Genomic DNA, 15,137 nt, shown 5'->3' with positions numbered 1-15,137 from the left:
TTTTCCATAGAATTTTCTATATACAAGACACCTCATCTGGAAGTTGAGACACTGTTACATCTTCCTAAGTGATCTGGATGCATTTTATTTCTTTTCTTGTCTGAAGTTTCTGGCTAAAATCTCCAGTAAGCTGGTGAATAAAGTGACAAGAGTAGACACCCTTCTTCAGTTCCTTATCTTCAGGGAAAAGCTTTTGGCCTTTCACGATTTTTTAAAGAAACTTTATTTTCCATCAACCTTATTTCCATCCTGTTAGGAGTTTGTGGAAGTACAGCTTAAGACCACTCAGTGGTTGTTCCAACCCACTCAGTGGCCTGTGCAGTGAGGACTGCAGACCAGTCTTCCATAGTGGGCTGAGTGCTCCAGTCTTTGGTAGGAAACTGCTGAATAGTCACAGAGGGCACCTGGCACTCCTTCAGACCAGTCAGTGACCTCAGGCTGAGCAGCATTGACCTTGGGAGCCGGAGCAGTCCATTCACCCTGAAATTCCTCCTTCTTCCCAGCCTTTTCAGCAGTGGCCTGCTCTTCCATCTCAATCTCTTTAGGGTCTCTGTAGAAGCAGAGATCAGACACGACTGCCCATGGGTGTTCAGAGGAGATGGTGCTATACATGTGCACAACTTCCCAGGCCAGCATCCACCACATCAGACCCACTGAGTGAGCCTCTTGTTGTTGCCAGGGATGGCAGTGTCCACAGAGCCTGGGAGAGAGTGTTACACACAGCAGTGGTAGTCAGATTAAGACACCTCGGTGAGAGGCTGGTGGTCAGCCCCGGGATTGGTAACCACCAGAAGTCTCGGCTCCCAGAAGCCTACCTAGATCTGGTTGGTGAAGCTTCCAGAAGTGAAGTGGTCAGCAGTAGGAGTGGCTCCAGTGGCAGCAAAACTTCAGCACAGCTCACTGGCCAGTATTCCTGGACAATAAGACACTGACATCAGTGGGGGTTTCAATGGCAACAGTGGCATAAGCTGCCAGCAGAAGCTTCTCCCAGGTTCTCTTCAGATTTATGGTGTAGATGCCATCACTTTTCCTTTTGTAGATGTGCTGTTCCATTTGGAAGTCAAGGTTGATGCCACCTAAGTGGGTTCCTGCTGTAAGAAATTTGAGGACATCCTCTTCCTTCATTTGCAGGACACCAAGGTCTCCAGACATTGTGAAAGTTTTCCTTTAAGTTATGTGGGAACTGAAAACAATGCTGTATGGGCTCCTCTCTGGGTCATGCGGAAAAGCTCATTATAAATGTAATATTAGCTGTAAGTTTTCCACAGATGCCCACAGTGAGGTTTGGGAAATTTTCTCCTCTTCTGGGTATACTATTTTAATTATGAAAAGATACTGGGGTTTTGTCAATTTATTTTCTTTGAGTCTACTGAGAAAATGTTGTACTTTGGGTTTTAACTTTACTGATCTCATGTATTACATTAATGGATTTTGAGATGTTAATTCAATCTTTCATCCCTGGAAGAAATCCCACTTGGTCCTGGTGTATAATTCTCTGTATATTTTGCTGCATCATCTTTGGTAGTATTTGTTGAGTGGCTTACAGCTATTAACAGGCTAACAATTCTGTCTTTTTCTTAGAACATCTCAGAATGTTCTCCTTATCAAGCTCCATTTCTTTTGCCACTTTATGGCATTATTGTTATGGAGATTGTGTCTGTTAATGATATAACCTGACATTTTGCACTTTTTTTTTAACAGTATAGAGGTCCTTTATTTTTTCACACTTATCACGCCATGAATTCATAGAGAATGGGTTTCAGCAGCTCGGGCTCCTATCCACTGATTTTTTCACAAAGTGTGCTTCTACAAGTGGGACAGGCTGACACTTCAGTTAAACACAGGTATCTTTCTCTTTGGCTTCCTTCTCTTTCTGATCATTTTCCTTCACACATTTCAGGAAGCTATCTTGGCCCTTAGAATGTGTAATGTGCTCAATATGTACATTAATTCTCTTGCCAAGAATCTTGCCCTTAACTATAACACCCACCACATGCTGGGTGACATTGTAGACTTTTCCAGTTTTGCCATGGTAACATTTGTGGGGCATTCCTTTTTGAACATGCCCATTCCCTCTATGTCTAGAAAATCACCTTTTTATAGATTTGTATGGATGTGGCCAAAGGAACAACTCCATGTTTTCTAAAAGGCCTAGAAAACAAATGGCCAATGTGTCTCCTCTTATCCTTTGTGTTAGTAAGACATTTTGGCGTATTACTGGAAGATAGAGGTTACAGCTGAAAAAAAATCACATTTGTTTTTTACTATCTGTAGTCATTTCCTTACCCTAATACAACACTGCTCACCTCCATGTCCTTTGTGCCTTCACTCATAAACATATTACACACACTTTGGTTTCCAAACAAATGAAAAAATTAAACAAAAATTTAAACATTATTTTATAAGAAAAATCAGGTAATTTGATTTTTAACCTGATTTAAGATGTAATAAGAGCCCACCCACCTTGTTAGCCTTGGCTGGATTTTTCTCCCAGGTGAGGGGAAGCAGCTTCATGCTGGAGCATTTACTGGCTGAATTCAGTTGGCTAGTTTAGACAGTTCATGGCGACTCCAGACACGTGAAACACAGTTTAGCACTTAAGGGTCCACAAATGACTGCTGAATTGGAAACAATTTCCCCAGTTAATTTAGGGCTTCGGAGATTTTAAGGCCCCCAGAGCAGGTTTTCCTAAGCTCAGCACTACTGATACTCAGGCGGCGGGATGAGTCTTTGTAGTGGGGGTCCTGCCCATTGCAGACCCTGAGCAGCATTTCTGGCCACTGCGCTCTAGAAGCCAATAGATCTCCCGCTTCCTCCCAGTCTGTGAAAACTAAAAGGGTCTCCAGACATGGCCAGAAGTGGAGGAGGGGTGGTGAGGGAAGCGGAATGCCCCCAAGGTAGGGTAATCGAGGGGACTACGTGAGGAGGGGTCCTGAGCTGGGAGGACACAGCAGGTTCAGGCTGACCTGAGGAACAACGGAAGGTCCTGGAGAGGAAACGGAGCTCCCGGGAGGGCGGGACAGAGGGACTCCAGGCCATGACAGGGGATGTCTATAGTCCAAGCCCTTCCCTGCAACTGGCGGAAACCCGGCCCTCATCGCCGACCAAGGCCTGACCCTCATGCAGGATTTGGTGGGGTAGTGATGAAATGACAGGCATCAGCATCCTGGGTGGGAACCCCGGCGTCTCACCACCCCTCTATCTTGTGTCCCAGCCCCCCAGCAACGCCTTCTGCACCCGCACTTTTGCTTTCCATCTTGGTCGCCGAGTGCTGAGGGCTGGATTTTGAGGCTCTCAGCTGAAGCAGTGGGCGATGCAAATTGCCCTGGCAGCCCCACCTCAGGCCCAGGTGTTTTAGTTTGTTTAGTTTGAACAAGTTTGGGCCCTGAGCTGGGTTACCTGCTGGGAGGGGAACCAGATTGAGGAGGGGAACTGTGGGTGGGACCAGGCTGTGGGCCGAGCAGGGCATATTTGTTACTGCAGCATATTTTAACCTATACTGACCAATCATCAGACTGTATCCTAAGAGTGAAACAAATATGAAGATTGAAAAAAAAATTTAAGATTGAAAAAAAGATTCAGTGAACTCTCTTCTAAATCACATTAACTTTAATATATTAACAACGGCCTTTTTCTATATTAAAATTTTCACCTATGAGATCTTCATAAATATCTGCTGGAGGTATATGGATATCTTCCTCTATTCATCAGCATTTAAATATGCTCAAATATCTACTATCTTAAAGGAAACAGATGACTGGTAAAACAGGTCCTGCTTCAGTCTTCAAATAAATAGAATAGTACATACTACGTACACACATACTCTACACTCCCATACCACATAAACATACTACTACATACTTACTAGAAACCTCCCAAGATGACTACAGATATGGGTTCTATAAAACTCCAGCTAGCCTTGGCTGGTGTGGCTTAGTGGATTGAGCTCCAGTCTGCAAACCAAAGGGTTGCGGGTGGGATTCCCAGCCTAGGGCACATGCCTGAGTTGCGGGCCAGGCCCCCACTAGGGAGTGCCTCAGAGGCAACCACACATTGATGTTTCCCTCTCTTTCTCCCTCCCTTCCCCTCTGTCTAAAAATAAATAAAATCTTTAAAAAAAAAAACAAAAAACCTTTGTCTCCCTGCTCATATAAATGTAACATGGTATAAATTTAAGGTATAAAATGTAATGGGAGTGAAAATCCCAGTAAAGTTAATTAACACATCCATCACCTCATAGTAGGGTGTTTGGTTGTGTGTATGAAGATAAAGCAAAGAGAGAGACCAAAGGAAAAAAAGGTTGGGCCTGTGGATGAAAAAAAAAAGGGAGGGGGTGTTCTGTGGGAAGTAACCTCATAGGATGATCATAAGTTTCTAACTGGGCAAGTCTTGGAGGGTTGTTATGCCCCAGGCATATATGTAATTTATTTACTAAAAGGCTTATCTTTGCCTTAAGCAAGACTTATTCATTGTTTCTGTTCATCTAGGCTAGAACACCTTTGAAATAAACTGTAACCACCTTCAAGAAAACACATAACCTTGTTAAGTATTCTGTAATCCCATCTCTCACTATCTTGCTTGCTCCCACCTCCATATAATCTTCCTTACATCTTCTCCTTAATTTTAAATGCATAAAACCTGCTGCAAAACTGTTATTCTCGGGAGTATTTGAGGTCTTGATCTCTGGCATATGTCATCAGCTTGGCTCAAATAAACTAAAAAAATTCCCTACAGGTTTGGACGTTTCTTACAGTGATAAGCCCACGTACGTTTTCAAGTGTGTGTGTGTGTATGTGAGCATGCTTTGGGGTAAATCACACCTTCTTGGAAAGTGGCAGAGCTTCCTTTGCCTTGGGAATTCATTATTGCCCACTCTCATTGGGCTTAACTAATCTATGCTTTGTCCAGCCAAGTGCAATAGAAACAATAATGCACCACAGGGGATTTCAAATTTTTGAAAAAATCACATTTAAAAGACTAAGCACAAATAGAATTAAAGTGAATGACAACAGTATGCAAAACTCAGGAATGTTAAAAATAGAATTGAAAATGTTCTAAGTTATTAGCATTTGGGGTGGTGAGAAAAGTAATTAATTGTAGCGTAGTGTAGTATATTAAGGATGCATGATTTAATCATCAGTGTAATTACACAGACTTGTACATGATTTCAACTAACAAATTCATAGATGAAACAATAAAATAATAGTTAAATCAAAGTCAGTGAAGTAGAGAGTGAAGGAAGAATATCTAATTAGAGCGAAGGGAAGGAAAAGAGTAAGGTGATTGAAACAATTTCAGATTTATCAGTAATTAGGTAAAATGCAAATGCACAGAATATTAATTTACTTTTAATGTCTGTGTAATATATAGAATTATAAATAACTATTTTGGATAGTCTTCTCATGATAAATATTTAAACAGTCTCTATGTTTTTCTATTAAGACATAAATTGCATGGAAATTTTTGTGCATAGAAACTTCCATTTCTGTTCTTATAGAATGTAACAATGTGGGCAATAAAAAATCATTCAACTGTTGCTAGAAACTGAAAATACCACCCCCATCAACAAACGCATTGATTTTGTTCAGTAGATACTGAAGAATTTACCTCATTTTGCTATACACAACTACAGTAAAAAGGACTTTCATACTAATATTTTTAATGTCATTTGATAGTATACATTTCCTGAGAAAGAAAAGAGGTTGGCATATTCGTCTAGATGCAAGACCTCCCTCCCTCCTTTTGGCACAACCCTTAAAAGCTGATCATTTCGCCCCTGCTGGGTGGCCCGGCAAACCAGAGCACTTGGCCACATACAAAATCGTACCCACTGCGGGTTCAATCCCCAGCCAGGGCACACATACGAATGCATTTTTTAAATCTATAACAGTTTTGAACAGTGTCAATAATCCCATATTTTTAATCCCATTAGATTTAGGAATCTATCCAATACTATCAACGTAATAGGGTGTAGCATTATCTGCTTTTGGGATTATCACTCCCTTCCTCCATAAAAGGGGAATCAGAGGTAAAAGTCACTTCATTTTTCAGCAAGCCACAGGCTCTCTGCATCTCAGGAGTGGGTCTGCAAGACAACTCTGCAGCATGGGGGAACCTACATCTGCCTGCACTACAAACCGCCAACCTATTCTGGTGAGTACAGGTTCCATGTTGACAGCAAGGGTGTCCATCTGTATACTTCTCCTTTTGTGAAACCTGAAATTAGTAGACTGCTACTCGTAAAACAAGAAAGTATCTTACTAAAGGTCATTTCTTAGGTGTTAAAATGTTGGGTGTTAAGGGATTGTACACTTTTTTGTATATAAAGCTTTCTTGGGAATAATATACCTGATGCATTTTGTTTTGTCATTTTGCTTTGTTTTTAACCAACATTAATCATCATTAGAAATTAGTAGTAGTATCTGACCTTGTACTGTTTAAATTGTTCCCCTCTCTAGAAAATTCTTTTATATACAGTGTGCTGAATCATATAAACAAAAATTTAGTGCTGTACTCAAAATCGTGTCATCAGTTAGTTCTTTTATAATCTGTCATCAATAATTGTAGTTATTTTTTCTCTCTTTATCCCTCTTAACCTCTCATCCTCCATCCCTTCCTCTCTCTCTCTCTCTTTGGCCTTACTGTTTCTCACAGCACTTAATTATATCCAACACTATATTGGACATTCATCAGTCTATTAACTCTTTCCTCCAACCCAGATTATAATCAACAGGGACAGTGACTTTCAAGTTAAATTCTAAATCACAGGTTTTAGTAAATACGCAACTTGGCATATAAAAGGTGCTGTATAAATGGGAAAAACAGAAATTTCACTTCAAACTGAGACATCTTGGGCAATGGAAGGGACAGCATTAATTATGGCAGGACAATAGTAATATAATGAGATTATGATTTCTCCTTTTAAACGTAACTCTGAAGACAGAAGTAATTGGATTAAAAGAAAAGGTATGCTGATTGGATTTACATTTCCCCCTTTAACAGGTTAAGAGGGAAAGGATTTTAAAAATCCTTTGCAGTGATAAAATATTGCAGATCATTGTATAATTCTGGTTGGGTAAATTTGTTTGAAATATTTAGAATTTTTTTGGAGCTTGAACAATTTCTTTCAATAAACCTATCTGGGCACCTTCTGAGAGCAATTGGAAAAGTGAACATGGTGGTGTGAAGCATTAAAGTCCACAATAGACTTCATGGAGTATCCAGCTTAGTGAAAAAAATATATATATAAATATATATAATATAAAATAATATTTAAAAACATACAAATAAAAATTGAAAAAATTAACACAGAGAATGTAATATTAATTTTGATTGCTGGATTAGGGAAGGTCATTTTGTATAAAGAATATTTTGTAGGAAATTTGAAAGAAAGATGCTAAAAAATTATTCAAAAGTTGAGAATGTTTATATGGATTCAGAAGAGTGGATAGCTGGTCCACTGATATACATGTGGAGTGGCAGGGCATCCAGAATAATGCTCAGTTTGAAATAGGATTTTACCATCAACAAGTGACTTTCAGGGACACTGAGAGAGTGGTGAATTATTTGGGGAGCTGGTTGGTTCAGCAGGACACGTGGTCACTGTGAGTTGAGTCAAGGATGTGAGCACTGAGGTGCTGAATGGGAAGATGGATATTTGAGTGTCAGGGTTGAAGTCAGATTACACTGATTCTATGGGCATTTCTAGTTCATTAATAGTATTTATAGCCATGGAAATGGATGGATGGCATAGAAAGAGTGGATGTAGAATAAATGTTGAGCTTCTGACTTCTAAGAAGCATCAACTGTGTTAAACAGATTAACAGGGAGGAGCAGGAGAAAAGGAAGAGTCAGCAGGATAAAAATGGTTATTTACAGTGGAGATCTTTGTGCAAAAAAGAAATTGTGTGATGGAAATATGATATTTCTGAGTTACTTCTGAACCAGAGAATATTTAAGGCAAGATGGGACTTGGGTGTGCAAGTAAAAGTGCGTGTTGAGGGGTTGAAAGGCACACAACTTCACTGGGCTAGAGGGTACCAGCATATGTGTGGCTGGCATTGACACAAATGCGGAGAGGGAAACATCCCCAGAGGAAGATGGTGAATGAAATGGTCTGGAATTGAAACCACATAATGACCTTGAGCCTTCTGTTCTTGACTCATATCTGCTTTGATGTCACCAGATCTAGTCCTTAGTGTGGGGAGCCTGTGTTAGCAGTATCAGCAATCTGGGAACACTTAGGCATGTGAATTCTTGCCCCAACCCTAGGTCTGCTTGGAATGAGGTCCAGAAAACTGAGTTTTAACAATTTTCCAGCTGGCTGTGATGAACATATACATTTCTCCAGAAAGAGAGGAGGGTACGTAATCCAAGTGAACTGAAAGCCTTTATCTCCTATGTTATTCAAACTTTAAATTTTATTGTGTTTTCAAAGGGAAACCTCAAAAGAAATATGATACCCCAGCCTTTAGAGAAGAAGAGAAAACTTTTATCTGAGACCAAGCGGAGACGTCGTGAAAGATCTGAACTTCCTATGAGGCAGACCAGCTGCATTTTCAAGAGGCCAGTCACACGGATAACTTCCCATCCTGGCAATAAGGTCATGCGCAAGCTGCAAGAGAACAACTTGGAGAAGCCCCAGCAAGTCTGTGCATACAGGAGACTGCAGGGACTCCAGGCCTACAGCAGTGAAGGGGAGCCTTTAAATACACTGGATGCCATGAATACAATCACACAGAGAAGCGCAGCTGGTCCTGGGCCTGTATGCACCGGCCCCAAGCCCACCACATCATGGTCTTCAGATTGGGCTGAGATGATCCCAGGGGCAGGTCGGTGTGTCCCACAGCTCCTCTGCAGACAACCGGTTACCCGTGCAGATATCCGGAGACAGACTCTGAAGGTGAAAAAAGCAAGAGAGAGACTGGCTGCATCCTTGAGGGAAGACAGGCTGGCCAAGGAGGCAGAGAGAGCCAGGAGCCCAGAAGGACGTTGTGAAAACTGAGTGAAAATTATGAGAAGTTTGTGCCAGAAAGTCCAGTGGTGTGGCTTTTAGGAAGCGGTCCACCGAGACTGCTCTCAGTATACCTGTTTCCTTTAATGTTAGTCCTGTTTCTTACGATGCTTTGTTATATTAAGATTGTACATTATTAAACTCTTTCGAGAGACAAAGATATGAGAGGAGATGGTTTTGTGGGTGAGAGATTCAGTTTCATGTGACAAGAAAGGAGATCTTGTCCTTGTACCCCTCACTTTCTGTTTCCCATGGTTTTTAATCACTTTCACATTACATTCTACAGAGGTAACTTTGAGACTGATCAGTTACCATTTCTTCTTATAATACTTACACTCCAGGAAAAGGTGATACCTACTCTACAGAGATTTTTTTTAAAGATTTTATTTATTTTTAGAGAGGAGAAGGGAGGGGGAAAGAGAGGAAGAGAAATATCGATTGGTTGCCTCTTGCACACCTCCAACTGGGGCCCTGGCCCACAACCTAGGCCTGTGCCCTGACCAGGAATCAAACCAGTCACCTTTCTGTTTGCAGGCCCGCACTCAATCCACTGAGCCACACCCACCAGGGCTACAGAGATTGTTTTAATGGTAAATTAATTTGATTCCCTCAAATATGACTTTAATAAGCTTGCTTTTATATCTCATTCTAACATAAATTGTATCTTTTTGTTTTTTATTTTTTGCCAAAGGCTAATTCAGACATAAGACATTATAGTATAATTTAATTAGCACTTCTGCTATCTGTTACTAGAAATTACCTGGGTGATTTGTTTAGAGCAAACCTTAGCGTCTTCAAAAGGAAATGTTGTCTGGGAACATTTCACGCAGAGAGACCTTGGCAGCAGGCTCATGGTCTTGGCCCTGGCACTAGGTCCTGAGTCAAGGAACTTGCTCACCTACTCACAGCACAGGGCGCATCATAATCTTTCAATGAACAAGTGATCAATGGTATTTGGTAGAAAAATATCAAATTACAGGAGCAAGAGTAAGAAGATTCTTTCACTGGGTCAGGACAGAAAAGGAGTGATGAGAGTTTAGAGTGCTCAGGCATTTTCTGGACTTCCTGGAACTTTAGAGCAGTTCTAGCAGAGGTCCTGGGATAGGGCGATGTCACATGGCCCTCCATGTTCCAATAGAATCCAGCACAGGACCCTTATGGAACACGAGGAGGAGCCAGGTATCCACAGGGCTCTTACATGTCAGACTGGGAGTTCTGAGGAGTGGAGCCGTGTGAGGTCACAATGCAGAAACAGCTGACAGGGTTGGAGATGACTGGGTAACAGTGGCTGGGCATTGGGGATGGTCAAGAGACCTGCCTATCGTTTGCACAGTGCTTGCCTCTGTGCCTGGACTCCTGTTAATGTGAGCTGATTTTTCCCCTCATTGAATCTTTTCTTCCCTCTTCTTACATTATGTTTAATTATTTTATCTTAGGTTAGTTTTAGTTGGGTTTTTCTCTCTCATGCATTTAAATTATTCCTGAGTGATTCCCAAATGTAAACTATGATTTTAGTGAGTTACACTGAAAAATGAAGGTGTTCAGGTGTGATCATTGGAGGTATGAGAAATTTAAATGATGGCATCCAGCTTGGTAAATGGTCTTTGGGACATTCACATGATAAGCCACGTGATAATTAGAATTTTTAAGACAAGGTGCTATTAGGTTTTGATAGTTTGAATGAGAATGAATGGAAGGCTGTACATTGATTCACAGGTTTTCACCAACAGCTCCCAGAGGCGCCAGCATCCTTGGCTGGCGTCAGCAGAGCTCCAGTCTCTGCCTCTGGGTGTCACAGGGTCTTCTTCCCCTCATGTCTCTCTGTCCTCTCCTTTTTACATAAGGACTCAGTCATTGGAATTAAGGCCCACATGAAATCCAGGGTGAGTTCATCTTTATATCTTTAACTCATCACATCTGCAAAGACCCAATTTTTATATAAAGTCAAATTCTAAGTTTCTGGGTACATATGAATTTTTAACAGACATTTTTCAATCCTCTACCCCCACCCCCACCCCTGCCCCTCCACTCAATCAGGAGCGGTGGGAGGTGCACCCTGGAAGTGACCATCTTGTGCCTGGTGAAATGTGGAGGGCTTATATCAGCATCAGCCGTACGAGAACACAGCCTTCATGGCTCAGTCAGATCTGAGGGGTAGCAATACCGCAGGGGTTGTTTCCCTCAAAAAAGTACATGATTCAATTGATGAATGAGCCAAAACTCATAAATAAATTTAAACCTGAACATTAAGTTAAAAGCCATGTAAAAAACACAAGCAATATATTAATATTATAATTAAAATAATAAAGCCTTAAAAAAGGATTTGAATCTAGTCATCCCAGAGTGTTGGCAAGATCCGGGAAACTGCTAACAGGATTCCGGAACTCTGTTTAAATATTTCAGTAATGTGCTGATTTCAATATGTTGTCTCGTGGGTTGTGTTATTGGTGACACCTTGCCAGTGTAGCCTACCTACATGCAGCAAGTAGTCCTTTTAGGGGAACAGAACTCTCCCTGGCTGCTAATAAGTAGTCCAAAGCCAAGTGGTTATCAGCTACCATGGCTGCAGAAACATTTCTTTCAAGAAATCATCTAAAGCATTAGCTGTCTACTACATGTAACCTGAGTGTCTCGGACATTTCTTGATTGGCATTAATGATGTGCCCAGGTCAGCCCCAGTGACTGACAGGACAATGACTGAGTGCATGCAGTAGGAAAATAGCATGTTTGTGTTGGACAGGCCAGAGGGATTCAAAGGAGGACACCCAAAATGCAACACTGACATACAGGGTACACGGGCTGTACAGGTGATGTTACCTGGCAGACCCAGGAGTGAGAGTTAAGGGTGGTGGCTTGGGTGCACTATTGGAATAAACCAAAGACTTGGGAATTCTCTCACGTTAGCATAATTGCCTGCAGTTGGACTAATGGATCTGATGCTTGGGTGCAATCTTTGACCAGGGATAGCCTGCTTGATGTGGGAACAGAACACAGCGTCTCTGCAGTGGACTCCGTCACACATGCTGGTAGCACACTGTTAATAGACTACATGAAGTCTCTGGTCACTCCTGTGATCCCAAATGACTCCTGAAGTGTACATTAGGTCCAGAAAGCTGATTTCCTCCAGAATGAATTGCATGCGTGTAAGGGGAACACACTTCCTCCTATAAGTGGGATATACCAGGCGGTGGGGGAGCAATTTTGTTTTGTCCTACAGCTACCAAAACTTTCTCAATGAGGAGCCTCCGGTGAGCAAGTTTGAGGGGTTCTGCATTCATGACCCAAGGCGAAGGGGAAGTGGGCTGTGGAGGGTCAACAACTCAGGCCCCTGGAAATGCCTACATTTCAGTGCTCCTCTAGTTCTGTGTGGGCATCACCAGTTGATGGGAATAGTTCCTGGTACCAGAATGCCTGGGGTAGTTTCGTCCACCACAGGTGGTTTAGGGATCCTGAGCTGCAAACTGTTGGAGCTTCATTATATAATAAAGGGATTTAGGGAGAGACAGAAAGGCTGGTACTGGACAAGTTCCTGGGTGATTTGTTTCCGTATTCAAATTCAATATATTTTAAAGTATTCTGTGAATAATTAGGCAAGCAGATCTCATGAGTATACATGGCTCTGGTTGCTGTGGGTGATGGAATGTCCCCATCACACAGGTTCTGTCTGCTGTTTGTTGCCCTCTCAACTCACAGCTGCTGCTTAGAGAAATTTTCAAGGGGCACATGCATGGATTTCTAAAGACGTTTCCAAGTGAGCAGGAACAACGAAAAGCTGAAACCGGCCTATGGAGGCAACAGAAGAAAACGATCGATGCTGATGCATGTGACTGAGGATGTCCCCAGGCAGAGCCCACATGGGATGCACCTTTATGCTTCAGGACCACAGTGCATCCAGAGATCTGTCCGAGGAGCCTGGTTTAAACTCCAGGACAGGTTCTGGGAGCCCCGTCACTTCACTCCTGGTTATGTGCATGAGATGAGGGCAGCACAACCCTAGAGGGTGTTTTCTCAGTTAAGACAGGGCTGCAAGGAAGACCCAGAGGAGACTGAACTCTTCCTCATGGACCTTCAATTCTTCTCCAGAAAGATCCCACAGCTGTGGAAAGAAGTTCTGAACACATAAAAATCAAGTTTCAGAAAAACTGATCTTTTTTTAATCCTCACCAGGGGGCATTTTTTTTTATTGCTTTTTAGAGAAAGAGAAAAGGAAAGAGGAAGGGTGGAAACACTGATGCGAGAGAGAAGCTGAGGTTGGTTGTTTCTCATTGGCTCCCTGACTGGGGACTGAACTGACAACCTTCCGGTTGGTTAGGGTGTGACACTCCAACCGAGCCATCCAGCCAGGGCAGGAAAGCTGAGCATTATCTCAGCATATGAAAGCAAGTGTGTTATTCACTTCTGCAACAGCAAACGGGCCATGTGAACAGTAAACGGGGTCACGGGCTGGATCACGAAACAAAAGGCTTCCAAATACTCTTCTTGCAAGAAAAAGATGTTATGAAGTTCCCATCTCTCCTGTCACATTCAATTAAGATATGACTCAAAGCAATCCCCTCTCTCTGCAACGCACCTCAATTATTCCTTGGATGACTGACTGCCTTTACACTTCCACAATCTCTGTGGTGTTTCCACTGGGGAATCACAGCAGACTTGCAAAGATATCATCCTACACATAAACTACACTCAGGATGCACTAGAACGGTGCAGGTAAGCGTAACTCTTTCTCCAACTGGGAGGACTCTGGTGTAGTGGGGTACACATTGTGTCAGTGTGTACGGCAGCAACATAAAAATGGCAAATACTGTAAGATATTAAATATTTAAAGTCTAGTGAAAATCCTTTCAAATGAATTAAACGCAGCAGACACCACAAATATCTGTGGCCCAAATTAATAGGAAGTCTCAAGTACCACAAAACAATGTCCAGACTAATGACATGTTACCTGCACACATTTGTAATAACTGCGTCTATGAAGATAAACCATGTTTAATCTTTATCTCTAGGTGAATCTTTACTGTGAATCAATGAAAGCAGGACATTCCGTATTACCACCCTGTAGTTATTTCCATAACCAAGCAGTTCCTGAAACAGTGTTGAAGATGTGTTAAAGGTCAAACTCCAAGTGGTCAGATGTGTTAAAGGTCAAACTCCAATGACACCCTCACTGACTGAGGCTGCTACGTCATAAAATACACACACATACACCCTCCCCATTATATCACGTCAGTTTTCATTTCCTTCATGGCCCTTACTTCTTATAAACCAAAGCTTTGCCATTTGTTAACCATCTCTTTTCCCACCAAATATAGGCACCAGGACTGCTAGAACATGTTTGTCTCATGTCACTGTACCCAAATCCTACGGGGCCTTGATTATTTGTGCTGAACGGGGCATGACGACTCTATTAAAGAGCATGGAATGAGGGATGTGGAACCGTCAGTATCAAGGGCACAGTCTCTGAGCAACAGAGGCCTGACGGGGCCAGCGGTCCTGTCTCCCTGGCCAGGTCTGTGTTATCTCACAACTTACCTATACTTAGAGGCCTCAGTTGAGTTAGAAATTCGATATTAATATTACACAGTCCACTAGGAAGTGAATTTACGTGTTTTAACTGAAATACATTATGGTGAACAGTGTAACGCACCATAGGAAACACACCAGTGCTCAGAGAGGGAGTCCCACAGCCGCAGGCTGTTTCAGAGTACAGGGGCTGCGACCACTGCGCGGCCAAGTCTCACGCCGCCAGAGAAAGACATCACACGCCTCCTGCACCAAAGGTCCTTGATGACCACGACGGACAGTGGCTCACAAAATGACAAAGGTGAAAACATCAAATGATGAAAGTGGCCAATAATGTCCTCTTCTTACTAGTGTGACTCACTGGGGCCTCTTAAAAATTAGGCGTAGCTCCACTACAATGCCTTCTAGACAATGAGGTTTATGACCGCCAACAACATAATTCATTTACCTCCTCAGAGCATTCAATATACAAAATGTCTTGGTGCCTTAAAGAGCCATAATACCACGTATCACAGGCTAAGTCCTACAGAAGTCCTGATCAGCCTTTGACATTACACCCACAGCCATGTGCGCTCTGTGGTGGTTCTTACTATTACAACGCCTC

General features: G+C 42.2%; 1 protein-coding gene and 2 pseudogenes across 1 annotated transcript; 1 reads left to right on the top strand and 2 right to left on the bottom strand.

Moving 5' to 3' along the window:
* Window positions 1–275: 275 nt before the first annotated feature.
* LOC123828179 lies at window positions 276–1,152 on the bottom strand (annotated as a pseudogene).
* Window positions 1,153–1,730: 578 nt separating this feature from the next.
* Window positions 1,731–3,256, bottom strand: LOC123828534 (annotated as a pseudogene).
* A 5,199-nt stretch (window positions 3,257–8,455) lies between these two features.
* On the top strand, window positions 8,456–9,004 carry LOC123828533 (methyl-CpG-binding domain protein 3-like 1). Its single transcript, XM_045853584.1, has one exon. It carries the CDS (start codon window positions 8,456–8,458, stop codon window positions 9,002–9,004), a length of 549 nt encoding a protein of 182 aa, XP_045709540.1.
* Window positions 9,005–15,137: the final 6,133 nt, after the last annotated feature.

The sequence above is a fragment of the Phyllostomus hastatus genome, unplaced genomic scaffold (assembly GCF_019186645.2).
Source record: "Phyllostomus hastatus isolate PE091 unplaced genomic scaffold, TTU_PhHast_1.1 phas_contig_98, whole genome shotgun sequence".
In the NCBI taxonomy this organism is placed as follows: Eukaryota; Metazoa; Chordata; class Mammalia; order Chiroptera; family Phyllostomidae; genus Phyllostomus; species Phyllostomus hastatus.
The sequence above is the reverse complement of the archived record's forward strand: the minus strand, read 5'-3'. Positions and strand labels throughout refer to the sequence as shown.